General features: G+C 46.5%; 1 protein-coding gene across 3 annotated transcripts in view; it reads right to left on the bottom strand.

Moving 5' to 3' along the window:
• The window catches only part of Rgl1 (ral guanine nucleotide dissociation stimulator like 1), a 265,779-nt gene that overhangs the window by 105,171 nt on the left and 134,049 nt on the right, over positions 1 to 26,559 (bottom strand). The window contains exons 1-2 of one of the 3 annotated variants that reach the window (XM_052737181.1): positions 10,900 to 11,041; positions 9,827 to 9,937 (exon numbers count right to left, since the gene is read on the bottom strand). The exons of 1 other annotated variant lie outside the window; for it this stretch is intronic. In XM_052737181.1, the coding sequence (XP_052593141.1) occupies positions 9,827 to 9,937; positions 10,900 to 10,926 (138 nt within the window). In that variant the 5' untranslated portion in view covers positions 10,927 to 11,041. Of the gene's footprint in view, positions 1 to 9,826; positions 9,938 to 10,899; positions 11,042 to 26,559 lie in introns of those variants that run through there. One more of the 3 variants, XM_052737180.1, reaches the window with a different exon arrangement.

Genomic DNA, 26,559 nt, shown 5'->3' on the forward strand with positions numbered 1-26,559 from the left:
GGGGGGTGTTCCCATGGAGGCCAGAAGAGGGTATTGGATCTCCCAGAGCTAAAGTTACAAGTGGTTGTAAGCCACCCTCTCATGAGTGCTGGGAACTCAATACCCATCCACTGCAAGAACAGCAATGACTCCTAACCACTCCCACCCAGTTCAAAAAAAAAAAAAAACCCATAAAACATAAAAATATCACTATCAAATTAACTACAGAAAACTGAAGGAAACTGAAATGCAAAATGTTGGATCCTAAGGAATGAATGAGTTGTTCACTGTACAGATGCCTAGACATGGAAAACACACTAGATATCCATGAAGATTAGTCTCGACTGTCTACCTGGGTTGGTTTGGGAGCCACACACTAGTAAAGCACACTTGGGGTGTGTCTGTCTGAGAAGCTGTTTCAGAGGCCCTGCAGCAGGAGGGCTCTGACAGTGTGGGTTGAATCTGTTGCTGAAGTGTGACACTGTGGGGGACGGCCTGACTGAAGAAGTAGGGAACGTGTCCCTGGAGCTGTGTCTTAGACTCCATACCTTTCCCGTCCCTTCTCTGTGTTTCCTGCCCACAATGCTACAAACTGTTCCTCCACCCCCTCCCTCCCATGACAGATTGAAACTTCCCAAACAGTGAACAAAATAAATCCCTTTATAAATACAGCATTTTCTCAGAGCTACAAGAAAAAACACCCTATTATCTGAATAAGCAAGTTTTACGAACCCCTGCCATGGTTCGGCCTTCCACTATTGTGTGTGAGATGAGAGGACAAAGTTATGGACATGCTTAATTCAGTTTCCTAAGCAACCTGACGTTGCTCATAACCCCAGGCTTCAGGAGGCACATGCAGCAGAGCCACACCAGCCTAGAGTCCTACGACTGGGCTCAAAAGAGGGTTCTGCAGTGGGAAGGAAGCTGACAAGATTCTCTGTTCAGTGAGCAAGCGTACACCAGATTCTACGGCCTAAGCCTAGCACCTTCCTGATGTGAATCATTCTTGTCCCCTAACAATGCAATCAGAAAGGCGCTGTATTATCTCCACAGCGGAGGAAGCCAGGCTTGGAGGGAGGCGGACACAACCTCTTAGCTCTAGCCAGCACAGCACATGTGAGGCAGAGACGAATTTTCAAAGCAGGTCTGTCTGACTCCGTCAAGCAGGCTTCCTACCCCAGGCCCCCACAGGAAATACCCCTGAAAGGCAAGAGCAGCCAGGAGGGCCCAGCTCCTAGGAAAACACAACAGAGTTCAAAGAACAGTGTGCTAATTCTCCAGCCAGGCCTTGACGGTGCTGAGCGCTCCTTAATGCTTGCTTAAGTCATTTTTTAAGAAGTATTTGTTTATTGTGTCTGTCATTAGAAGTCAACCTTTGGACAGAGACGGCTAGTCTTTTCCCTGTGCCTTGCAAAATAAGCCAGTGCTTCCGATTTCCTGGGTTTTTCCATTTAGAATTATCAGTTGTCTCAATAAACAACTTCAAGTGTCGCACTTTCAGCTGGGAAAAGGACCATAAAGCATTGTATTTTTACCCAGCATCTAATCCAGCTTCAGTTATTTTTCCCTATACCCATTAAATGCTCTTGTGTTTAATTCTGTAGAAAAGAACTGTCCACGGATTCCAGGCCCCCACCACAGTCACAGGGCAGGCCTGTCGCTAGGAAGAGTCACTAGGAAGGGGACAGCAGAGGCTCAGTCGACGGGTTGACCAACAGCAGCCCTTGTTAGCAGAAAAGACATGGTCTGGGTCTTCAAACCATCTTTAGAATCATGAAACGGAAGATTCAGCCTTGGCTTCACGTTTATAAAAGATGAAAATATTCTGAAGAGGAACCGCTGTTGAATACTTGACAAAAAGGAGCAAACCTACTGAAAACCGAGATTTGTGTGCATGGGATACGATTAACTGTTGACATGAGTTCAAGTAAGGGGACTGCACTGAGCAATAAAAAGCTTGAAGATGTCAGGCAAGGAGGTGTTTGTCTGTTGTTTAACGAGAGCTAAGACATTATTAGAACCATTGGCACACCATCTCTTCCCGAACTACCACCACTGGTACCCCAGGAGTCACATTCTGAATAGTAGAAGGAGCAATGAATTGGAGAATGAAGCTAGCCGGAGCCCCACATCATCAGAGCACAGCATGGGGTCACAGCATGGTAAGACACAGTGTTTCTTCAGCGTGGTGCTGAAGGATCCACCTAAGAGCAGGTTTTCCCTGTGTGCACAGACTTCCTGCGGCAGGCAACTAACTGGCTGCCTACTGAACGCTGTGGGCTCGTTCTATCTTTATTCCTCCTGTGCTTCCTCTATTTGTAGACTTTAAAAAGAACACTAAAGGCAGTTCTCAGATTAAAGTCAGTCAGGAGATCTCAACGACCACACGGCTGAGGAGAGGCGACCAAAGGTGTCCAGGTTGAGGTTTTTTGGGGGGTGTTTTTTGTTTTTTTTCCGAGACAGGGTTTCTCTGTGTAGCTTTGCGCCTTTCCTGGAACTCACTTGGTAGCCCAGGCTGGCCTCGAACTCACAGAGATCCACCTGGCTCTGCCTCCCGAGTGCTGGGATTAAAGGCGTGCGCCACCGCCGCCGCCTGGCTAGGTTGAGTTTTGATCAATTATCCAGAAGAGACTGAAAAGTGAGTAAAAATACACAACAAATCCTGCAAAGTAAAGTGTGAGGAAATGCTTGATCATGTAGGCTGGGGAGTGGGGTGGGTGGAGGGGGAGAGGGAGAGAGAGCTGGCAATCACAGTGATCCTCCAGAGGCAGGCGTGCCAGCAGCCCAGACACCCAGCGTCAGGGAGGGCTAGACACTGAGTAGGGAGAGAGATAAAGAGCAGAACAGCTAACTGTAAAATGTCTGCGTCCCTAACAACACGATTATTAGTTTAACTGCTGTTGTCTAAAACATAGCTCTGTGATCACAGTACAGTGGGCTCTGGCTTTACTCTCCCTCCACAGTCCACAGACTCAAACATGTGTTTCCTTTGCAGGGAAAAGCAGAAGAGCCACACCACGGAGTCTTCTGGAATCTGAGAAGCTTCGCAGAGCTCCAGCCTCGGTCTTGTCATGAACGAGCCTACACTGAGATTAGGTCTCTGGTCACCACACATCAAACGCACCAAGATCTGGAGTTTCTCCTCCTGGGAAATGAAGCATTGCTAGTGAGTCACCTTAGGACATTTGACCCACGGAGAGGAGAGTGACACTGTCCCCAAGAGAGCAGGCCAGCTTTGGTCTGGCCTGTTCATGGAAAGCCAGGTGCCTGCCAACGAGACCCCATCTACACACACACACACACACACACACACACACACACACACACACACACACCCTGACACTCAGTCCTCCCCAGTCCCCTTCACTCTGCTGTCACTGTGTCCCTTCGGGTCTTCACCTCTTGCTTCACCACACAAGCCTCCTCTGGGGTCCCCTTGCTCCAGTCTGGCTTCCTTCTAACACATCCTCCCTCAGACTGTCAACACTCTAAAATGCCAATCTGGCCACAGTGCCCCATTTAAAACCCTGCACTGTGATGGCCCCTGTGATAGCGCGACTCCAATTCCACAGCCTAGTGACACCACAGCTGAGACTCTCTCCGTGCCACATCCCTACTTTTCTCTCCAGCCCCCACTTCTTGCCTCCCCTCCTCCCCACATGCTGTGCTCTCTGGCTGAAGTGTCAGGGACCTAAGGCCAGCTTTAAGTCCCTGCTCAGCCCTGGTCCCCCACTGAAGAGCCCTCTCTGCTTGCGGTGGGTGCTGCGTGCCTGGGCAGTTCAGCGCCCCGTCCCTTCCACGGTCCCCAGCAGGTATCACATCTACCACAACACACTGGAATTGACTTGACTTCCTGTCTCCCCTGCTCGTAACCCTTTTAGAGGAAAGCTCTTTCACTGAACTCTGCATCCCCATATTTAGCATGTTATCTGTGAAATGCCGATTGTGTTTACCCACAAATGACCCAGAAGCTAGCTGCCGAGAACGCCAAATCAACTCTGTGGAGCTAGCCACACCCATTGGCCAGCCAGAGACAGGCCGCTGGCTGAGTCTGAGAGAATGAAGCAACTTTTATGGCCTCTCCCCATTTCCAACACTTGTCTTGCTCTGTTTATAGAAATCAACCTTTTCTGCCAAAACACACATCACGGCAGAGATGTTTTCCTCGATTTTGTGCATGTTCTAATGTAGCACATGGACGACAGTCACCGTAAAGTCTGATCCCTTAGAAGGGCAAGTTTAAAAGGAAATTATGCTGGGGATAAGTGAGACAGAAACAAACAAATAGTTCAGTGCCGTGACAGATTCCAACAACGAGCTATCTCTCTTCTTTCCTTTCTGAATTTAAAACTCCAGGGGACTTACCTTATAGCTTCAGAGGAGAAGGAAATACATCTGTAATAGGAATAGGATGTATACTTCTAAGTGTAAAGAGTTAATATACCTCTAAGATTTACGCTGCTCTTATCTGCTAGAGGTAGACATGTATTTTTTAGTTCTTGTGAACATTTTATTTATTATTTTTATGTATGTATGTTTTGCATGAATGTGCCATTTATTTATTATTTTTATGTATGTATGTTTTGCATGAATGTGCCAGTTTATTTATTATTTTTATGTATGTATGTTTTGCCTGAATGTGCCAGTTTACTGCATGCATGTAATACCCAGAGGCCAGAAGAAAGCATTGGATCCTCTGGGACTGGAGGTCAGAGGTGAGACACCATGCGGGTGCCAGGAATCAAACCCAGGTCCTCTGGAAGAGCAGCCAGTGCTCTTAACCACTGAGCCATCTCTCCAGCCTCTAGACATGCATTTTTTTAAGCTAAATTCAGTATTCTCTGGGTTGACAAACTGAAATGGATATTCTTAATTGGATACCACATATTCCTTATGCAGAGCTCAAGAGATTTTGAAAGCAATGAAAGGCAAGAAACCAGTGTCCCAGGCAGCTCTACTGGCCTGCGCCTTCTGCGTTGGCACAGGCTACCCTACTGTTGGACTAATAATTTGAGAAGCATGTTCCCAAGGTCAGAATGAAAAATACCAGTTGCTTAGTTTTCAGATGGCTGCTAAATTTTGAGCTTTACTTTCTAAAGCCTAAATTAAACATTCCAACAGACATGAATAGCTCAACCCAAGGCCTGTTTTCCTGCATGAAAACAAGGATGACCAACAGTAAACCAGAGCCTCCTCTGGGCTTATCTCCTTTCAATTCTGAAATCCCACTCCTCCTTCCAACCACACATAATTCTAAGGCTTGCCAATACTTTTAACCCATGCACTGCCCCTCTTTCCTCAGTGGGCCACAGGAGGCAAGCGCAGTCAGAGCTCCTGGCTTTAGAGGGCGCTGGGAAGTGGTTGTTGAAGAATCGCTATCTTTGTATGTGCCCTGCTCTGTTCCAGAAAGAATGTCGAGACAGCTATAATCACTACCTAATTGATTTTTCTCGCTCCCACGCCCCTCTGCTCCTCCTCATAGGCTGACACCTTCACGGTGATTTGGCTTTAAATGAGAAGCAACCATACATTCATATTTATCAAGACAATATTAGTCCTACAAAGAAGGATGAAGCATGATTCATCCATTCAACAAACGTTTATTAGCTGTAGTTATGCGATTCTATCTAGTGTGGAATATAAACAAACAGACAATTACGAAGTATGAGGTAAACACATAACAAGACCTGGAATGCTCTGGAACACACAGAGGCACAGCTCATCCACCCTGGGAGGCTCAAAGAACAGTTCCAGAATCAAAGTTAGCTGACAACTCAAGGAATTTCCCCACATGAATGCAATATGCACAGCAGCACCACTAACTATCAGATAGAGTCTATGCAAATGGTGTAACCAAAAGAAGGAATGCCTTGGTCTAGATGTAACTTACATTTATTTACCAAGGCACTCCCAAAGCCCAAAGGTGGGCCACAGCTCACCTACACCCATGGATCTGCAGAAGCGTCCACGTCTTTTCACTCCTATGGAACACCCTCTTCTAGTTACCTCTGCTCTCTCCTACTCATCAAAAATTTCAACTTATCTGAACAAAACTCATCAAGTGTTGAAGTGTGCAAGAGTGTGACAAGCACTAGACACTGGAAAGGAGTCACCAGGACCCTACCGCAGGTCACATGACTACTGAAGTACAAGTGAGAAAAACCACAAGGCTATCCACTCCACTGACCCAGTCCACTCCCCAAAGACCATGTGATGTGAACCCACTACTAATAATTCAGTCTTATGCTTATCCTAAGTGTGACACATTTTTTTCTGGACTGCAAATCTGTCCAGTTCTGCAGACTCCAAAGCCCCTTCCCTGAGTGCTCTTCTTCTGTCCCTTCAGGTACTTTTCCTACTGCAGAGAACACTGGTATTTTCAATTCCTTTGTTCCTGTCCCTGGGGATGTATACCAGAACACTGGTGTCAAAGACAACCCAAGCTGACCATTCGCCCTTCCCAGATGCTACAAACTGAAAGAACAGTTGGGGGAAATGATTTTCTCTTGCAGTCTTTTGTGACTCTCTGTTCATGACTGGGGCCACCAGGAGAGCTGTGTGTCAGTAAAATCACCCCAACTTTCGATGTCATTGTAAAGAAAAAGGGGGTCGATATTTCAATGCTATTGTCAATATCCCCACACTGTCAATGGGTGTGACTAGCGTGGCATGTAGGAGCAAACCAGGCCTGGATCATACTCAGTATCTGTTCTAGGACCATTGCCTTAGGTTTTCCTCAAACGATCACAAACAAAGCGCAAATTCAGGAAAAAAAAAATAGTATGACTTAAAAGTGTTTTGGTTTACGTACTTCATATCTAAGAATGTATAATTATCTTTACCTTTTTTAGACTTGTTTGTTTTATTTTATGTATATGAGTGTTTTGCCTGCATGAAGGTATTACATCCCCCTGGAACTGGAGTTACAGATGGCTGTAAGCCACCATGTGAATGCTGGGAACCAAACCTGGGTTCTCTGTAAGAGCAACAAGTGCTCTTAACAGCTGAGCCATTTTTCGGCCCCAAATGTGTAATTATTTAGTTATGCTTCCTATAACTGAATATTAATTATCCTGAAATCTTAGCACTAGAAAATATAAAAACTGTGCTCCGTCTTCTGAAACTTGATTTGGCTTGGTGTCGCTTGGGGAGTGTTGTTGTTGCCTTCCCTGAGACAGTGGATAAGGTAGCTCAGGCTGGCCTTGAATTCACTGTGTAGTAGAGGATGACCTTGAATTCCTGATGCTCCTGCCTCCACCTCCTGAGTGCTTGGGTCACAGGTGCTGAGCTTTTTGAATGGCACTACAGACCCAGTACCAAGGCTAGGCCCACACTCGCATGCTACAGGACCTCATACACCTCTGTCGGGTGCCACACTTTACACAGCCTAAGTGGGAGCTTATCAATAAGGCGTGACATCATCATAATACATCTCACAATTTGCAGCTCTGGTTATCATTCAAAGCATAAGGAAGATCAGAAGGCTACATTTCTCAAATCCTGCACCAGGAGTGATCTCCAGGAGAAGCATGCGGGAAGTGTCCTTATTCTTGAGCACCAATGATATCCTCAAGTATGGAAACAGTCTTGAGGGTCTGGGCAGTTCTTGACAGCACAGAGCTAACACCTGGGTCCAAATCCAGCCTCTACTATTCCTTAGCTATATGACCTGGCGAGCAAGTGACTCACTCTGGGCATTGTTTTCCTGGTATATAAAAGAAAGAGCGATCGCTCCATAATAGCACCTTCCCCATAAAGCTGCTGTCAGAGTCCAGTGTGCGGGAGGCGTCTTCCTCACCTCAACCCCATTAACTCTAAAATTGTTCACTTTGAAGAATTCTGAACAGGTCACTGGAATGTAGGAAAACAAACACGAGGAAGCCAACTGGAGGAAAAGAGAAATGTTTCATAGTTGCTGTGTCTCGTTTGGTTGAGTCAAATTAAGGCTGGGGTTTTCAGGGACAAAGAACAGAGCCTCTCCACAGGACACCTAAGACAAGAAAGCAAGTGGCACTCAAGGCGGAGAGTTCTAAGAACTGACTTTGGATGAGGTGTGGTGTCCCTGAGTCACTTGTTCATATGGGAGGAAGCAGGATTCCTACACAAACGAGAAACAACCTCACATGATTCTTCCTCTTGATATTTCAGATCTACAGTTTAACTCAGAGCCAACCGCTCTGGACTCAGTAAATCTAAGGATATGGAGAGAGGCTGGATAAGAGGAGAAACGGAGTCCAGTGACCAGAGCAGCCGCTAAGAACCACTTAGTGGCTGTCAACCTCTAACCGAGCGACAGTTTATTTGGGGTGGGGTCCCCTCTATTGCTCCCAGGACATTCATTGCTACCCTATCTGGCTACACACTGCCACTCATGCAACATCTGTGTCTTTAGAGAGAGGAGAACAACCCCGAAATGCAAAGCCTGTCTGAAGACAACTGGTCCAGAGCTTATCAGTCATTTAGAAATAGTCATACAGGTCAACGCCACAGCAACATCACGTTGAAATAACGTGTACATACACACAAAGCCCACAAAAGCAACCCGGTGACTTGTCAACAGTCTAGACAAAGTTCATGTCAGGATCATGTTCTGAGTAAGGCACCCATGTGGTACGTAAAAACCTCTATTTTTCACCAAGAAAGTTCCTATCTTTGTAGACCACATCTTCAGAGCCACCAACAACTTAACTGCCCTAGTCAAAAGTATACAGACCCAAGCACAGAAGGAGGGAAATCTGAGCAGGGAAGGTCAATGTGAGAGAAAAAAAAATCCTGTGTCAGCAGCCATGGCAGAGGAAGATATGGCTCCTGGCCTCCTGCCTTCAACTCTGAGACTTCCAAGTCATGTCGCCTCTACTCCTCCCAGGAGGCCCTGGACACTCCACACTACCTGGGAACGCTGCTCCAAACTTTGAGTGTTCTGAAGCTAAAGAGGGGAAGTTTCGATGCAAGTATTTGCCCCCCACTCCGGGTCCTCACCCACAAAGCCCTAGCAAGGCCCTAATGCAGCCAAGAGAACACCTTCCCCGTGTCCTGACTCCCTTCGGCCACTACTATGTTCCTTCACCGGGTTCCTACGCCATCTGTAACCACTCTCTTCTCCAACTGAAGAACTCCTGCATTCTGCCACATGTTCCTGTCCACCCAAAGAGTGATTCTGGTGCCAGGCTCTCTGTCTTGCATAGTCTCTTCATTTGGGACGTGTTGAAAGATTCACTGGACGAATTAAGAACTCACGTGACCCTCCGCAATAGTTTATGGAAAGCAGCTTTCTCCAAGTGTCTCACCCCCCACCCCCCGTCCCATACTCTACAGGCAAAGTCCCAATACTAAGTACCCATCTGCCTCCTCCCACCCCGTAGAAAGAAGGTCATAATGGGAAACCCGCCACCCCTCAAAAGAAGCAGGTCTGAAAGTCCTGTTGCTTGTGCATTCTGAGTTTCTGGGAGTGGGGACTAGGCTGCTGGCATCAAGGGTAAGGGGAGAAAAGGGTGCCTTCCGGGCCCCGTGGCTTATGGCACTTGTAGAACCAAGCTGTGCTTTCTGGCCAGTTCTGTGTGTCTGTCATCTTCTGCCACACCACCCCCAATCTGTTTGCCAAGGACCTCAAGATGTTTCCGGAAGGTTCTGAATTATTGACAAACTTAGGGAAGATGCTTTGGAAAACACCAAGTACTAAAACAGACCTGTACAGCTAGTGTAAACACTTGGCCGTCAGCAGTTTCCTTTTTAAGGCCAAAGGGGGAGAGAAAGGAGGGGGAAAGGCTGCCTTGGCTAAATAATAATGATATTCCCAGAAGAGCAGACACTGAATTCCGAAGTTCAAGATCTCGGGAGCTCTACTCACCCCTAGCCATCTTGCTCCTTTATTGGCCGCCTGTTGGATCTGGACTCTTTTGAGGGTGACATGGTAAACAGCTCCTTCCTCAACTTCTTCACCCCAGTCCTGAATCGAGGTCTGCCGGGCAGGGGATAAGGAGAAAGAAAAGGGTCGTTTGTGTGTGCTGCTGTTGTTCGCTCCCCCTGGCTAACCACACTGCATCACAGCTGCTCCCCTGCTTCCAGCAGCACTCAGAGCCCAAGATGGGCTGTTCGGAATAAATATTTCAATCAGGGCAATACAAGACACATTGGATTAGGCAGAGCTGAGATTTTCTTGGCCGGGAGCCCTTTCCTGCGGTATCAGGATCCTCCAACTTCTCTAGTTCAGTTATTTTTCCAAGACTGGCCACATATCTCAAATCTTTTTTTTTTTCAAGTTTTCTTTTCTTCATAAGGAAACTGTGATTTAGTCCTGATCAACTCTGTCCCTTTAAGTGAAATGAAAAAGAACTCATGTGCAAAAACTAAAGTTTATCCCTTTACAAACATTTGAGCAATGTCGATTTCAAGCTCCTGCAAACAAGTGTTTCAATGCCAAGAGCTCTCTTTGGGAAGTGAAGTTGTATGTCTTTTTCTCCTCTTACTGTTTTGGAACCCAAAAAAGTTAGGGGGAATGTGGAAAGTTTTTATTTCCGTAAAAATAAAAACTCTGGCAAGTGCAGAGAAAGCAACACATCCTCATGCCTCTTCCACTGAAATTCACACAGCGACCCCCTGGATAGCCATGTCGCCTGCGGAACCTCGGATCAGCGTTAAAGGGACTGCTCCCCCAGACTGAGTTCTCTTCCCTTCCGAGTTCTGCTCTCCTGACGCGCATCTGTCCCAAACACCCCGCGGGCGCTGCCTGAGTATTGCAGGCAACGTTTCTAGGGAGAAGAAGCGCAGAGAGAGGAGGGATACAAAGCCGAGTGAGTGAGAAAGTTCCCCTCGGAGCTCGGGTCACTTCGACAAGACTCTAACAACCCGGCCCGAGAAAGCGGGAGGTGGGAAGATTCCCCCAGCAGAGAAGCGTCCGGGAAGGCAGGGAGCTCGCGTTACCATTTTAGCTTGCCAAAGCAATTTCATTCTCAGTTTTCTCTCCGGTACGCGAACACTGCATGATGCGCCCTGCTCCGAGGCGGCCGCGGCGTCTTGCTGGCCCGGCTCCGGGTCCCCGCGCTTCCCACGCGCCCCGCTGCCCCACCGCCGCCGCCGCCGCCGCGCGCGACTCGGCCACAAAGGAGAGCGGCCAGCGAGCGAGCGAGCGAGCGAGCAGCCCGGGAGCCCGCGGCCGCAGACTCCTCCCCGCCACTCCGTGATGTCAGGCTTTCCTGTTTGTGCTTGCGAGCGCACTCTCCCTTTCGGAAGCCCCGCGGATGAAGGCAGCCAGCAATCGTTTCTCCAGCTCCGGAGTGGTCGGGAGACGACGCTTTCAAGTAGACCGGTTCATCGGGGGTTTCCTGGTGGCCACCAGGTGCCAAAATAGAACCATGTGTGCCACACGGCATGTGTGCGCGGCCTCCGCAGCCTACTTCGCTGAAGGAAACTGGGGGAATTCAGGATGAAGGACACTTGTGTGATCTGCTTGCTGTTTGGGATTTGGAGTAATTAAATCAGAGTGCCCTCGGCTTCAGGGGAGCTTTTCATTAGGATAAAGTCAGAGATACCTGGGTATCCAAAAACCGTGCCTGGGGGCTCTACCCTACCCTGCACCTGCAACTGCTGGGACTTGTTCCTACAGCCCATTTTTGTTTCTTTGAAGGCTTTCTTGCTTTTCGTTTGGACAAAAGGTGGCCCTGGCTAGCCTTTAACTTTTGTGGCAATCCTCCTGCCTCTGTATCCTGAATACTAAGATTACAGGCATGCATCAGCACCACCACCAATTCTGATAAGGCTTAGTTTACCCGCCTTCCTGGCTGCTATGGCTGACAGACAAAGCTGGGCAGGGTTTTGCTGGATCTGACAGTATGTGGCATGGGCCATAAGTGGTCCTGGGGTTTCTGGCGTTTCTGTGAGTAGTCATGTGGTGTCTGCACTGTGGGGACACAATGGGATAATCACTAGGGAAAGCCCCTTCAAAGGACACAGCTGGTGGGAATTTTATCTTAACACAAAGATCTATGTGGGATAATACATTACATTTTAAAAGATCTAGTTTCAATAAATCAACAGCAAGAGATAACCAATAATAATGCAGCCCAGACTGCACCTTCCAGAACTCCACACCAACCACAAAAAGCTGAAGGCTCCAGTGTTTTACAGGCGTCACCCCTGATCAGTTTGAAAAGGACCACCACCTAATTGCCGTGCTAAGGCATAGCACTGAGCTTTGATTGGTAATAAATATATCATGAGCTGCAATGTCAGAGATCAGATGTACAATGTCCCCAGAAGGGCAATGCAAGGGAGCACACTTCAGTGTGTCTTCAAGTCAGTCAAATGCTCCTCAGACAGCCCCAAGCTTCAGGGGTCCAAGACAGTGGAGAGAGAAGAATGTTCTTTTTCAACCAAAATGACTGTTTCTGTAATTTAAATATCAAATATGCACACCAACATACACATACATTCCTTCTTCTGTGCTCAGTGCTTAGGACAGAGTGTCCCAGGAGCCAGAGAGAAAATATGTGGAGACCCTTCCTCAGACTTGTTAGGCCTTCCTCAGGGCTCTGGGTCACACCTGGAGAACTTATTTGGTGATCCTAAAGACAGCAAGAGGCAACCAAGCGACCCTTGAGGTTGATTTCCACACTGCTCTAACCCAGTCCGGACTGTAAATGTGAAGATTATTGAAAAACTTCTTCAGAGATAAGCAGCTTCTTCTCCAGGAATTCCTGGAAAAGGTGACTTGGACCTCACAAGCCCCTCCCAGATAGCTGTCCCAAAGCTCTCATCCTCCAGCACCTGCTGTGTAAAGGGAGGGACAACAGGATCCAGTTTGAACCAGACTTACAGTGCCTTCAACTGACATACCACTTCCTTGGCTACCAAGTGGGACAAACACCCACGGAATTTAAAAACAGTTAAATAAAGTAACACGTGAAAATCACCTGGTGCATGAAGAGTTGTCCAAAAGGTTCCATTCTCTCCCATTGCCTTTCCCCCGAACGGCTACTGGCCCAGACTCCATGAGAAGCTGAGTTATGTCTGCCATGCAGAGAAATCTAAAACAAGGTCTTCCCAATTATAGTTCCAGAGAGGCTTACCAAGAATGATCATTTGCGTTTATTCCTAAGAACGTGTTCTTTAATCCAAAAGCCCTAGTAAGAAGGTAATACTGATTACATTGCCTATAGGTGAAATATTTTAAAATAAAATTTAAAAGCCCTCATTGACTTCAACATTTGATAGTTCTAAGTCATGTAAAGCCAGCTGTTTTATCTTTTTCTTCCCTTATGCCTGCACGCCGCTATGACCCACCATGACGGTAGTGGACTGAACTGTAAGTCCCCAATGAAATGTTTTCCTTTCTAAGAGTTGCTGCAGTTATGGTGTCTTCCCAGCAACAGAAACCCTGACTACGACATACGCTAACTAGAAATGAACTTTTAAAGGAAAGATGGAAGGAAGGTGGGAAGGAAGAAGAGAAGGAGGTATACACGTTGAGGTACGCATGTTGAAGAGGACACAGGGCAAAGGGACCCCCGGTATACTGTTGTTGGGAATGGAAGCAGTATCCACTAGGAAAAACAGCACAGCTGTTGCTGAAGAAATTAAAAATACATCTACCAGAAGATTCAGTAATGTCAATTATGGATATTTATAAAAGTATGTAATTCCAGATCGCTAAGATATGCCTACACCTCCATATTTATTACAGCATATTCATGATGGCTAACCTACAGACACAATCTAGCTGTCATTCAATGATGAATGAATAAAGAAAATGGGATGTAATGGAGTTACCCAGCTTTTAAAAAGACAGAAGCCCTGTCATTCATGACTACCTGGATGGACCTGGAAGGCGCTACGCTGAGGGAAATATGTCAAGCTCAGAAAGACGATGTAAGATCTCACTTCCCTTATGGAATCTGAGTAGTCAGTCAAACATACACAACCAGAATAGAATGGTGATGTCTGGTGGGTGTGGGAAGAGGAGGATAGGAAGGAATGGTCAAAGAATACAAAGTTTCAGTAATACGAGATCATTTTTGCACAGGGCCGATAGCTACTTTATTGTATGTTTTAAGTTGCCTAAGAGTAGATCTTACATGAATGTGATAGCAACAATAACAACGGAGCAGGAAGAAACCCTGAAGATGATGCCCCTGTCCTTGGCCTTGATGGTGGTAATGGTTTCACGGCTTTGTACTGATCCCCAAGCTCATCAAGTTACAAATAGTAAATACATACAGCATGTCACATGTCACTCATACCTTCATGAAGTCACTTACAAAGCTTGTTTTGAAAATGACAATGCCAACATAAGATGGCTAGAGATAGCAAGGCCTCAGCTTTGTCATCCCCAAACTCAAGGCTGGACCACAATGTCTTATGCCCAATGAAAAGTTTAGAGGAAGGAGCCAGGTGGTGGCGCACGCCTTTAATCCTAGCACTAGGGAGGCAGAGGCAAGCCGATCTCTGTGAGCTTGAGGCCAACCTGGTCTACAGAGCGAGATCCAGGACAACCAAGGCTACCCAAAGAAACCTTGTCTCAAAAAAACAAAAACAAACAAAAGTTTAAAGGAAAGCAGTCCTGAGAGAGAAGAAGTAATATCAACAACTGTGGGGGGAAAAGAAATGAGTGGTCTACGATTCCTTTTCACCTTGCCTTACCATGGCTGAGTAGCAATTGTCTCCTTCCACCCAAAATTACTACCTAAGGGAGAGCCTTTCCTACTCACTGCTAATAGAGTTGAAATGAAACTGGTAATAGCCATTTGCAATAATTTTATTAATAACTATACCTTCGGCTATCTGTAGATCCCCAATAACAATTTTAGAGGAAGATATAAGCAAATAAATCAGATACTTCTTAATTTTACCTCCAGCAATATCTAAGTACGGCTGAAACATGAGGCACTCGATCCTCTGGACAACCCCATGAATGCTTCTCCCTGGTCTTCGGATTTGTGGGCTGTGTTGCTTAGCAATAGCTTCCCACACTCAGTTTCCCAGTATCATCTGGGCATTCTGTTCCAGTTGTTTCCAGCTGTGAAAACTGGGATCTGGCTGGGGGTGCAAGTCATTGATAAAGTGTGTGTTTAGCATGTCCAAGGCCTTAGGTTCAATCACCAATCCCAAAATCAAAAAAACAACAAAACCCCGGGGTTGCCCCATTGGCCTACTTTTTGCTTGAACTTTCAACCTTGCTCTGCAGAGGACGAGGAGCCAGTCATGCTTGGTTAAAGATGAATGTCCTTTAAACAATAGACAGTTGCTGCCATTTTCTCAATGCAAACTGACCTTATTAATTATCACAGAGATACTAGAAAGTATCAATTAAAATTCTCAATGTTCTGCTAGTAGATTTTTCTATTCATGTAAGCAAATTATGAGCCAATTTTAGACAGTCCTCTTGTAACAAAAAAAAAAAAGGCTGCCCTAAGGGATGGGAAAGAAAGAAGGAAGTACTCTAAGGAAATGCCATTCAACAATGGCGGGCCTGAGGCAGACGGCTCCTGTGGCCGTGACAGCAAGTATTTTTCAACTAATATTTTAATCATTTGTTGGTGGTTACTCTTAACTGCTGGTGATGCTTACCCATAGAGGAAGCTGAGGTAGGGAATACCATTTGTACCTGTGGCTGTTGTGCATCAACGCCTCATCTAATTATAGATTTCTATAAAAGAAAAAAGGACCCAGCCAGAAATGAGTCCAGAGATGTAAAGATCAAAACACGGCAAGCAGATGAGACATGTCACCAGGTTCTGTGACATGTAATAAAACACCGCAAAGGGCAAGGTGAGTGAGTGACCTAACCTGAACATGAAGGGCTTTGACGGAGAGTCTCAAAGGAGTTATTGGACAATCACCTTTTCTTCCCCAAAGCTAAAGGAAGCTCCTTTTGTCATGAGCACAGTACTGAAACAGTAGTGAGTCTCAAGTAAAGGAGAACTGGTCTGGAAAAAATGGCAAAGAGCAGTGGCCCTTCAGTCAAGACATCGAGAGTTGAGGTCTAGCCCAACCACTCACCCTGAGGCAAGACCTTCATTTCAACCCAGTTAGCCCTATTAAGAAGATAGGAATATAAAGACTTCTGTCATTGGCTCACAGTAGGAACTGAGATGATACACATCAAGCCTTTAGCGCAGTATCCCAACACCTGGCTGCTCCTCAGTGCTAATGGCAGTAGGAGCCGCCATGTGTTAAGGTTAAAGAATTGCAGAAACTACAGGAAACTAATGATGTTAAAAAGCTGGCCCCTCTTGCCTGGATGCCTCCCAAACAGATCAAGCCAATCAACTGTCTCACCCATTCGGAGGGCCTGATCCAGTGGGGACCCCTCAGCCATTGGTTCATAGTTCATGTGTTTCCATTCATTTGGCTATTTGTCCCTGTGCTTTATCCAACCTTGGTCTCAACAATTCTCGCTCATATAAACCCTCCTCATTCTCGCTAATTGGACTCCCAGAGATCCACCCGGGGCCTAGTCATGGATCTCTGCATCCAGATCCCTCAGTAGTTGGATGAGGTTTCTAGCATGACAATTAGGGTGTTTGGCCATCCCATCACCAGAGTAGGTCAGATCGGGCTGTCTCTCGACCATTGCCAGCAGTCTGTTGTGTGGGTATCTTTGTGGATTTCTGTGGGCCTCTCTAGCACTTTGCTTCTTCCTATTCTCATGTGGTCTTCATTTACCATGGTCTCCTATTCCTTGTTCTCCCTCTCTGTTGTTGATCCAGCTGGGATCTCCCGCTCCCCCAAGCTCTCTTTCCCTCAACCCTCGCCTTTCATTACCCCCACTCATGTCCAGGCTGTTCATGTAGATCTCATTCCATTTCTCTGTCATTGGGCGATCCCTGATCTTGTGCTCATTGCATGAGTTGTCTGTTTGAAACCTGGGGCCGATGCAGGATTGTTTAGCTCGGCCTGGGAGGAGGGGACTAGACCTACCTGGACTGAGTCTACCAGGTTGACCTCAGTCTGTGGGGAAGGCTTTGCCCTGGAGGAGATGGGAATGGGGGGGGGGGGGGGTTGGGGGGAAGGTGAGGGGGACGGGAGGGGGGAGAACAAGGGAATCTGTGGCTGATATGTAGAACTGAATTGTACTGCAAAATAAATTAAAATAAATTAAAAAAAAAAAAAGCTGGCCCCTCTTAAGTAGCTCAAGAGTGTACAGCTTGAAGACAGAATTTCATGATACAAAGATCACAGAGAGCCCTAAGCCCCACACACTGTTCAGTCCAGTGAGCAACACTTACTGAGCTGCTACAAACCCAGACACAGGGTTCAATGTTCCCACCTACTTCAATCCGTCCTCCTCCTTGCAGTAGCCAGAGCCATCTTTTCAAATCACATGACCATCTCCTCCTGTTCTTTACCCCCTCTAGGGTCTCCCTATTGTCAAGGATAAAAGCCTAAACCCTCCCTACACTCCATGCAGCCTGGCTGAGGTGGGTCTCTGCCCACCCCAGCCTCCCTCCCCTTACCCCACGTTCTCTCATACTTCAGCTGCTTTTTTTCCGACATCTTGGACATATCTGACTCCCCCTGCCGGAAGGCCTTGGAAGACCCCATTTTCCTTGTGTGGGATGTCCTAGCCTCCTCTTCTTGCTCTGGTTTAAATACCCGCATCATGTGCAGTCACAGCACCACATTCCTCTCTCCTTGCAGCTCACTCACAGTTGAACACTAGCCCTGACAGACTCCTTTACCTGACTGTAAACTCTGAAGGCAGAGGTGATGCCAGGGTTTCTCTCCCCGTTTTGTGCTGGCTCCTTACAAGGCTGAGCACACAGAGACCTGCTATGGTTATTAGAATTGCAGATGCCAAAAATAACCAGAGCGAGAGAGATGATCTGACAGCTAGATTGGGGGGGCGTTGTGTTATACATTCAATAAGGGACTAATAAAAATGGCTGAATGACAAATAAACCTTAGATATTGCCACTATCTTAATTATATTTTATAAGGAAAGGAAAAGTATAAAGGGACTGTGTGAAAAAATGATTTTCCAATGCTAAAGACCAGCAGGTAAGATTAGCAGCTCAGAGTAAGCGGAGCAGGGGCATCGAGAGAGTGGAACTCTGTCTTACTCAAGGGCTTCCTCTTGAAAAGACTTGCAGGAACTGGAGAGATGGGTCAGAGATGAACAGTGCACACTGTTCAGTTGCAGCACTAGGGTGGGCAGCTGTAACCCCAGCCCAGGCATGCATGGCTGCTAGGACACTGCACTTAAGTGCACATGGGCGTACATGTGCATGCATGGTTTTAAAATATATTTTTAAAAAGTTTGAAGTCTTCCGGGAGGGGCATGGGGATGAAGACTGGGGTGGATATAATTAAGATGCACCATATGCATGTATCAAATTGTCAAAGAATAAATAAAACTTTTCTTTAAAATTTATCATATAATACAGCTTTTTAAAAAAAGGCTGTTGTCACTTAGACTTTCGAAGACAAAGAGAAGCATGCTTTGGAAGAAAAGAGTGGGTACAGGGAGACCACATGCTTGAAGGGGATAGAAAGAGATGAGATGTGGACCCTGTGGTCCAGGAAAACAGGGACAAAGTAGCCCACCCTACCCAAGAAGTTGTCTGCAATTGAGACCTGCTGGGGAAGAGAACATCCATTTCTTCAACAGAGTGTCACCACGTAATCAAACTATACTCCAGGGCAGGCCCCATGCCCAGAAGGAGCTGGCCAACACAAAATGGACTCCAGTGGTTTGATGGGTTCTCTCTCTCTCTCTCTCTTTCCTTCTTATTTCTCTTTCTTTCTTTCTTTCTTTCTTTCTTTCTTTCTTTCTTTCTTTCTTTCTTTCTTTCTCTTTTCCTTTTTGGGTTTGCTTGTCTGTTTTGATTTTCTTTTCTTTGATATTTTTTGTTATTGTTTGATTGTCTTTTTTGAGAGAGAATGTGAAGCTGGGTGGATAGGGATGTGGAGAGGATGGGGGAGGAGTTGGGGGAGGAAAAATGGTCAAAATATATTGTATGAAAAAATAATAAAAACTTTAAAGATAATTGGAAATGCTAAAATAGCAGATCAACTAGATGACTATCACACTTGTCTGTAGATTAGCTTGTGAGGGGAAAGGGCGGAGAGAAGACTCTGGAAGGAATACCCTTCTAAATTACCAGTAGGAGAGCTTTGAAAGAAAGAAATGATTCTGAGTGGTGTGGGAAGAATAAACCCTGTAACTTGATGATAGGCTATGCTACAAGAAAATGAGAGAGCAAAGCAAATAAATAAATCAACAAAATTAAAAGTTTTAGGACTAGAACTCTGAGAATGGAGGAACATGTAAATAAAGTAAAATAAAAAGGGATTCTGCTTTGGGGAAAAAATACTGGCTCAGTTCTGAGGAGAAAGAAACTAAAGATAGTGACAGAGCAGTGGCCAGAAAGAGAGGCGAAGACTAGAAATGTGAGTGAGTCCATGTGCAGAAAGAGTTCAGAGGAGCACTGGGGGAGGAGCGGGAGTGGGCGGCATGCAACCAGTCTCATAATATGTGCCCCGCGAGAAAAAAAAAGTACCAGAGAAGAGAGCGAGCTGGAGGGAGGAGGGTCAGAGCTGTGGCAAGTAATGAGGAGAAAGCTCACTGCACTTAGAAATTCTCGCACTGAAGTCAGTGCTGGAGGAGTCAACGGGCTTGTCAATATTTCAAACAAGCCTTGCCCTCCGCCACTGTTGCAAGATGCTGCATGGACTTTTAAGAGGGTTCTGTCTATTTTAAAAACCTACAAACGTTTTTGAAAAAAAATTATCGCAGTTATTCTCTGACACTCTTCAATAAAATGTAACCAAAGTTAATTGAAAGTCTTAGTGTGGTCAGTTACATAACAGCAGAATTGCTGAATGGCTTGAACACTGTGTTTTCCCAGAAATACTTGCCTTCTGGATGAAACCAAGAATGGAAAGTTCCTGGCTTCGGGAACGACGTCTGAGAAGGTGGAAAGAAAAGAAAGGCCTACATGATGGGAATAAAACTTTAACAAAAGTTAACACATGCTCACTACTCACACAGGGAAACAGAAACAAAGAAAAGGTGGGCTTTCACACTTTAGAGAGTTGATTGTGTGTCCATTAGATAACCCTTACTTTCTTAAAACAAAGAAGAAAAAAACAGACAATGTTTCATACATTGCATTGCCAAAAAAATTTAGATAGCTAGGTCCTTGATATTTGCCTGTTAAGTTGACGGAGTCAGTTCACAGTGGCCCATACTGACCCTGCTTGCTTTAAAGCCTGGAGTGAGGTCTTATATTTGCCTGTTAAGCTGACGGAGTCAGTTCACAGAGGCCCATACTGACCCTGCTTGCTTCAAAGCCCGGAGTGAGGTCTTGTATTAATGTGCTTTCCTGTTGCTAAACACCGTGACCAAACCTATCTCGGGGAGGAAAGGGTTTATTTCACCTTACACCTTCGGTCCATCATGAAGGGAAGGCAGGGCTGGAGTGAAGAAGAAGAGACCATGCAGGAACACTATTTAGTGGACCGTTTTGAGCTCTTGCTCAAGTCCCTTCCTCATGCAACCAGGGACCACCTGCCCAGGGGTTACACTGCCCACAGTGGGTCGAACCCTCCCACATCAATCATTCATCAAGAAAAGACATCTCACACACTTGCCTACAGGCATTTTCTCAATTAAGGTTCCCTCTTCCAAGATGACCCTATCTTGCGTCAAGTCGACAAAAAGCTAGTTGGCACAGACTATAGAATGGAGGAAACTGCCTTGCTTGGGGTAGGGGCCTGAGGGGGAGTTACTTCGGCTCATTTGGCTTCTTCTGGGTAACGGGAAAGCTGCTGCTCCTAACAATTGCAACAGCTCACACACACCTACCTAGTTCTCCCTTTTAATCCTTTCTCCAAGAGTGGTGGTGGTGGTGGTGTTGATGATAGTGCTGTGTGTGTGTGTGTGTGTGTGTGTGTGTGTGTGTGTGTGTGTGTGTGTGACTACCTGTCTATATGTCTATGTGCTCATATGTGTTGGGGGGGAGTATTGATAGAGTAAACTGGGTTTCATCTCAAAGCACAGACATAAAATTTAATGATTTCTTTCAACATAAACCCAATGGGAACACACTGTAAAAAAAAAAAAAAAAAAAAAAAAAAAAAAAGATGGTATTTAGCCAGACCTGGGAGTACAAGCCTGTAATCTAGCTATCTGGCTATGGAGGAGGCTGAGTCAGAAGGATCATAAATTCAAGGCTTGTATGGGCTACAGATGAGTGTAAGGCCCGTTTGGGCAACTTGGTGAGGCATTTGGGCTCAGTGTGATAGAATGCTCACCTAGTATATGGGAGGCTGGGACACCCCTTCCTCTGACAGCCAAGCAGATGGCACTTAACTTTGTTCAAAGGAATTTGTAACCTACATCTTGCCAGGCTGCCCACCTGCTGGACTGGTGTGTCATGGGCCTTGGGGCGCCACACGGCCAGGCTTACCCACTTTGGGGGCTGGTATGTCATGACCTTGGGACACAGCATTGCCAAGCTGTACACCTGCTGGGTTGCTGTGCCATGACCTTGGGACACCTCACCGCCCTGGCGTTAGCTCATGACTTTACCATGAGAAGCAGCTGGCAATCTTGGCACACAAGCCTGATCCAGTCAAAGTTTCCGGTCTTCCCAGGGGAGGAAGGTCAGGGGAGAGTGGGAGTTGGACAAGCACCAGCAAACTCTTCAGCTTGGTTCTACACATCCGCACCACTCAAGCTGCCCCAAAGGACCCAGAAAGTTTAGAATCTGTCCCAAGCACCTAAGAGAATAACTGACTTTGGGTGCAGGGTTCAAGAATACTAAGACAGCCGGGCGGCGGTGGCACACGCCTTTAATCCCAGCACTGGGAGGCAGAGGCAGGCGGATCTCTGTGAGTTCGAGGCCAGCCTGGGCTACAAAGCAAGATGCAGGAAAGGCGCAAAGCTACACAGAGAAACCCTGTCTTGAAAAACCAAAAAAAAAAAAAAAAAGAGAATTCTAAGACAAACATTAGACCTTCTGGGAGGAGTCAAGGAAATCATCCACAGCATCTAGAAAAGGCGTGCTGCTTACTCTTGCCTCCCAGAACAGCTGCCAGTGGTTGCCTATCTCTGGGAGAGAAAAGTAGAAATTTTTAGTTGTTTAATTTGTCAAGACAGCCAGACCTACACTCTAGTAAATATACCTACTAAACAGAATAGAAATTGGTAGGGCTCTTAAGAAAACCACTCATCAGAGTAGATCATATCACCAAGATTTACTTAAGAGCAGATTTTTATTTTATTTTATTTTATTTTTTTTGGTTTTTGTTTTTGTTTTTTTTTTTGTTTTTTTTGAGACAGGGTTTCTCTGTGTAGCTTTGCGCCTTTCCTGGAACTCACTTGGTAGCCCAGGCTGGCCTCGAACTCACAGAAATCCGCCTGCCTCTGCCTCCCGAGTGCTGGGATTAAAGGCGTGCGCCACCACCGCCTGGCAAGAGCAGATTTTAAAGGCTGTGGTGTTTCAAAAGAAAATGGCCCCCAAAGGGAGTGGCCCTATTAGGAGGTGTGGCCTTGTTGGAGGAAGTGTGTCACTGTGGGGGCGGGCTTTTAGGTCTCTTTTGCCCAAGCCTCCTTCAGTGTGACAGTCAGTCGACTTCCTGTTGCCTGCAAGATGTAACACTCACAGCTATTCCTCCAGCACCACGTCTGCCTGCACAACACCATGCTCCCTGGCATGATGATAATGGACTGAACCTCTGAAACTGTAAGAGTGGTACCCCAATTAAATGTTTTCTTTATAAGAGTTGCCATGGTCATGGTGTCTCTTCACAGCAATAGAGAATTCTAACTAAGACAAAGGTCTTTGCCTAATTATTATCCTGCAATAAAGGCTTACTGAGTGTCCACTGAATACCGGACCCTTTGCTAGACATCTCAGAATGAACTCAACCACACAGCTGTGATGTCTGGCCTCACAGTACCAGTGAAGGAGAGGTCAGACAGAGCAGTTTCAATACTGCATGACAGAAGATGACAGAAGATGGACAGGTGGCAAGCCGGGCTAAACGTACAGCATATGGAAAGAGGATATTCCAGAGAAAATGATCTCTAAGGTGACCCCTGCCCCATGAAATGCAATTGATCAGAAGTAGTAAAGGAAGGGCCGGAAGGAGCCATCCAGACAGGAAACAGAAAGGGAGCCAGGCTTAAGAGTTAGAATCAGAGATAAAGAAGGGTGCTGGGGGCCGGTAGCAGAGTGGCATCGCAGTCAGTAAAGCACTCACCTTGGAAGCATTAGAACCTGATTTCTTCCTGCAGAACCCACGTAAGAATGTCAGTTGCGGTGGGGCTCCTGCTTCTAGCCCCAGCATTGGGAAAGCAGGGACAGGAGGACTCCTAAGGCTTGCTAGCCAACCAGGTGAGCCTTATGTAAATGGCGTTCCTGAAGATAGCGCTAGAGGTTGCCTTCTGGCCTCCACACATGTGTGCAACCCCCAACACACACACACACACACACACACACACACACACACACACACACACACACACACACACACTTTTTAAGTCCTAGTTCACAAACATGACAAAAAGATTGACATAGTGTTTCCCGAAAATGGAAACAACGTATTATCTGGTCATGAGCACCAATGTCTTTATAGTTCTCCCTTACCCACAGCAATAACCAATAACAAAACAACATGTAACAACATGCCATCACATACGTTTGGGAAAGTGACTTCTCTCTGTCTCTCTCAAAAGTTGAGACAATAAAGGCAAAACAAAAATTAAAAGAAAATCAAGAATCAAGAAAAATATGAATATGTCCACACCACAGTTGACCCCAGGGAACTGAACCATGGCTTTGGGGGACTGCTTGCTGTAATATACTCATCAGGTGAATGTCTCCTAGATAGAAACATAAAGTATGCTTTTAGTTTTTGCAATCCCAAAATTCTCTGTGAAGGATCGGGCTAGAAATAATCATTTAGCCTTAGCAGAGCACTTACCAACTGGGCTGTCCACACTGGTCCTGGACCTCAAGGAAGAGAGGGGTGATGACTGATTTGATACACAGGAGAGTCTCGACTGAAGATTATTTATGGGTTGTCTGTGAGAACAATTTAGCATGTGGGAGAGATTAGCATTTGAGACTGCGGACCCAGTGGGTAAACTGCCCTCTCCTCTGTGGGTGGACTTCACCTAGACTGTTGAGGACCTGCACAGGACAGAGGAAGGAGGAATTGCCCTGTTTCACTACTTGAGCTGAGACATCACATCTCTCTTCTCTTGAGCTCAAACTGGATTTACATCCTTGCTCTTTCCGATTCTCCGGTCTTTGCCCTCAGAATTACACTACCTCCCACCTGGATCTCTCATTGACAGATGGTACATCCTGTGACTTTTCAGCTTCCATGATTGCATGAGTCAATCCTGTAATTCGGTATAGATCTTACACACTGTTAGTTCTGCTTCTCTGGAGAACACTGCCTCATAGAGGAGACAAGTGCAGGGATGTATAATGTAAGCAGTCAGGAGGGTAACTGTGGGCTTGTGTGGAACCAGCTTGCCTCCAAATTACAAATTACAGTGTCAGTGTTATACTGTGTTCCATTTACAAACAGCCTCACACGTCTCAGGTGGGACATAGTTAGGACAAGAACCCAGGCTTCAAGGAAAGCCTCTACTGTCCCTCACCTTGGAAATGCTCAGGTGTCAGGGCTATCCCCAACCAACAAGTGGGAGAAAAGGACCAGCTTTGGCATCTCTTTTGAAAGGGGAAGAGGGACTTGAGAAGTACTAATCCCCATGAGCCTTCACAGGAAAGAGAAAGCGTAGCCAACTGAGGCGTACTGCGGCAAGTGTATAGGCTCAACAGAGTTAGTTGCAAGGTTCTGGAGAGGAGTTTCGGGGTGCTGCACAGGATGGACGATGAGCACATTCTAGGCAGAGAAACATGTGACCCAAAGTTAGGGGTCTAACGTGGGGTTGCCATAGACCACATAGAGGGGAGAAGGCCACTTGTCGCGGTCACATCATTGCCCACTGTGCCCTAAGGGCATTCTGTGAGTCAAAGTGAGTACCCAGGGAAGACTGCCCACAGCTGTGGTAGGCTGGTGTGGTTGAGACTAGCACCACCTGGCTCGGTCATGATTACCCAGCATGGAGTGCTTACAACGTGACTGGCGTTTAATCCCTACAATGTGACTTACACCTACTTGCAGGTATAAATGGTCCTGTACTGGTGACCACTAACGTTTTCTGCTGCTTCGCAGCTTCTGACATCTGCTGCGTGTGCCCTCCTGAGCGTCGTCTCTCACTTTCAAAGTGGAAGTATTATTAGCTCCATTTTATGTCACAAGAAACAGAAACATCAATACCACACACAACATCAATACTGGACCACAGTCAAAAATCCAAGTCTTTTGACTCCAAATAAAGCAATTTCAAAAGAAGGCTTTTCTCCTTAGGTCATTTATGTAGTAACACCTTTGCTAGAATATACTATTCCATTATTTGTGAGCTACAGCATCTTAGGGAGTACATTAGTGCTTCATTTCCTCCGGTAACTGGAGGTGCAGTCACGCACTTACCAGCTCTCAAGAGCTATGTTCTCAGTGGCTCTTTCTGTCTTCTTCCCAGAGTCGCCATCCCGGTGCGGGCGCATAACTGTCTGGAGTGGCTGTACTGTGTGTTCTCTCAGATAGGCATGCAGGCAGCTGACACCCTAGGTAGCAACTGCGCGTGCTCCGGGAAGCCAAGCTCTCCAACAGTCTTACAGGCTAGAGCTGGCATGGTCCTGCGCTCATCTGTAGTGTCAGCCATGCTGCGGGCTGAGGTGAGAGTCTGATACCAATGTGAGCACCACAGCAAGACCCCATGTCGAAGAGGGGAAGGAGAAACGAAAGGAAATGTGGAATGAGAAGGATGAGAAAAGGGAAAAAAGGCAAAGAAGAACTTCCAGTCTGAAGGAAGAGCAAGTCAAGTGACTGTCCTCCGCAGTCACGTGAGAACCGCTGTCCTGTAGCGTGGGTCCCCAGGAGAGGCACCTCATTCACAGTCAAGCGGTCAGACACGTCTAAAGCTATGACTGTAACGGGACGCAAACGTCAGCAGATGAAGAGTGGAGACGGGTTCAGATCGGCCAAAGATTAGCAGGAACGGATGCCCAGGAGAAGAAAGGCAACGTCCCAGTTAGAACAGAGCGTCGTCCGCCACACCTCACGGATGAGAAGACTCCAAGGGTAAGGTGGGAAGAGCCAGAGTGCAGTTTGGGAGCCGTGACCTTCAGTGCAGATCACAGGAAGACTTCCTGCGGAAGAGTGTCGTGCCCAAACTTGTATGTTAAAAAGACCTGACCAGCGCTGAAGATGTAGCTCGGTGGGTAGAATGCTCACCTAGCATGCACAAAACCCTAATTCAATCCCTCATAAGTCAGGCTTGATGGTACTGGCCTGGGATCCCAACACTTGGGAAACTGAGACAGGAAATCAGGAGCTCAAGACAATTCTCAGGTACATAGTGAGTTCAAGGCCAGTCTGGGATATATGAGACCTTGTGTCAATTAAATAAATGAACAGGGATGGCAAGATGGCTCAGTGGGTAGAGCCACCTGCTGCCAAGACTTATGATCTGAGTTTGTTTCCAGAACCCATATGGTA

The sequence above is a fragment of the Peromyscus californicus genome, unplaced genomic scaffold (assembly GCF_007827085.1).
Source record: "Peromyscus californicus insignis strain IS unplaced genomic scaffold, ASM782708v3 Scaffold_14__1_contigs__length_90479793_seg_2, whole genome shotgun sequence".
Classification (NCBI taxonomy): Eukaryota; Metazoa; Chordata; class Mammalia; order Rodentia; family Cricetidae; genus Peromyscus; species Peromyscus californicus.